Raw genomic sequence first — 1,265 nt, 5'->3', positions numbered from 1 at the left:
TTCTGTTGTTACAATCAGTTTAACTGGTAAAATCCTCAGAGGGGATGTTTTGCAGTAGTTATATAAGAATTGAAAGACAGTTTCTGTGAAGGTTGTTGTGAATGAGCAGAGACAGATGTTAGTTAGAGGATCAGAGAAGGACACCTTTCCTCTGTCACAGTCCAGCTGAACTCTCACACGCTGCAGCTTCTCTTTAACTGTGAAGACAGTCAAAGGTTGATCTGAGGATTGTGAGCTGTATTTACGGTCTATGTACCGCACACGCCAGACATTAGTGTTAAAGAAAACGTCTCCCTTCCTTTGGTTTGATGCTGTGGTTATTCCAACACTCCAGAGTGTGTTGTCTCCAACCTCCACATCCCAGCAGTGTGTTCCTGAGTTAAAGCCCTCAGAACCCAGAACACATGGATACTTGTCAAACCTCTCTGGATTATCAGGAAGATTTTCACGTAAATCACTGTCCGACACACTGGTCAAATCAGAAGAGAGTGTGAGCTGACGATGTGCTGTGTTTGGATCTAGAGTCAATGGAGCTGCAAAGAGAATTAAATCAGATTAGAGGATAAAATATGATGGTATTAGAAATACAAACCTATTTACATAAACAAACACCATGAGGAATAGACTGTGTTTTGTAGTCATTATGAGTTTGCAGTATGATCTGATGATCTTGTGAAATTTCAGATTCACTTCAAATTCATAGAACTTAAAGTGATTATTAGATGTAGTTCTATCAAATGTTGATCTGTCTGTCTTTGTTTCTTAACTATCTAATCTTTTGTACTCGTGTCTGGAGACTCACTGTGTTGGAGAGTTTCCTGCATCTTCTTCCAGACTCTGAACCGCAGGTCACTCAAGTAATGTGACACATGAATCAAAGCTCCAGAACTCATCTGTGGATCCGGCTGTGAGATCTGGACTCTGGAAGAACATTCAGGAGTCAGAACTGCAGTGGATTTGAGTTCAGATCCACTGAGAGAAGAAACACCAGCAGCTCAACTTACCTTTCCATCGTGATGCTAAAGTCCTGGAAAATATAGAGTTTGAAAAACATTTTAATATCTCATCAAACACTCATAACAGTTCATTTTCTCTCTATACAAATTAAGAGTTTGATCACTGGTTGGGTAATTGGTGAGTTGTTTTGTGCACAAACAATGAAGCTAAATTCAGTTGTCACCTTCAGAAAGCAGGCATCGCTGGCTTTCATCATCTCCTCCGTGTCTTTGATTGTGTGTGAAAGAGCTGAGATGTGTCTGTTCATC

The 1,265-nt window shown here is 40.2% G+C and overlaps 1 protein-coding gene across 1 annotated transcript; it reads right to left on the bottom strand.

Moving 5' to 3' along the window:
* Positions 1-12: 12 nt before the first annotated feature.
* LOC107705857 (zinc-binding protein A33-like) lies at positions 13-1,264 on the bottom strand (the record flags this gene model as incomplete). The annotated part of the gene is made up of 4 exons (XM_016509362.1): positions 1,181-1,264; positions 1,005-1,027; positions 803-921; positions 13-533 (listed from the first exon to the last, which is right to left on the bottom strand). Coding segments are annotated over exons 1-4 (747 nt in total), but the record flags the coding sequence as incomplete, so codon positions are not given.
* Position 1,265: the final 1 nt, after the last annotated feature.

This window comes from Sinocyclocheilus rhinocerous, unplaced genomic scaffold (assembly GCF_001515625.1).
Source record: "Sinocyclocheilus rhinocerous isolate Xijiao unplaced genomic scaffold, SAMN03320098_v1.1 scaffold13279, whole genome shotgun sequence".
Lineage (NCBI taxonomy): Eukaryota > Metazoa > Chordata > Actinopteri > Cypriniformes > Cyprinidae > Sinocyclocheilus > Sinocyclocheilus rhinocerous.
The sequence above is the reverse complement of the archived record's forward strand: the minus strand, read 5'-3'. Positions and strand labels throughout refer to the sequence as shown.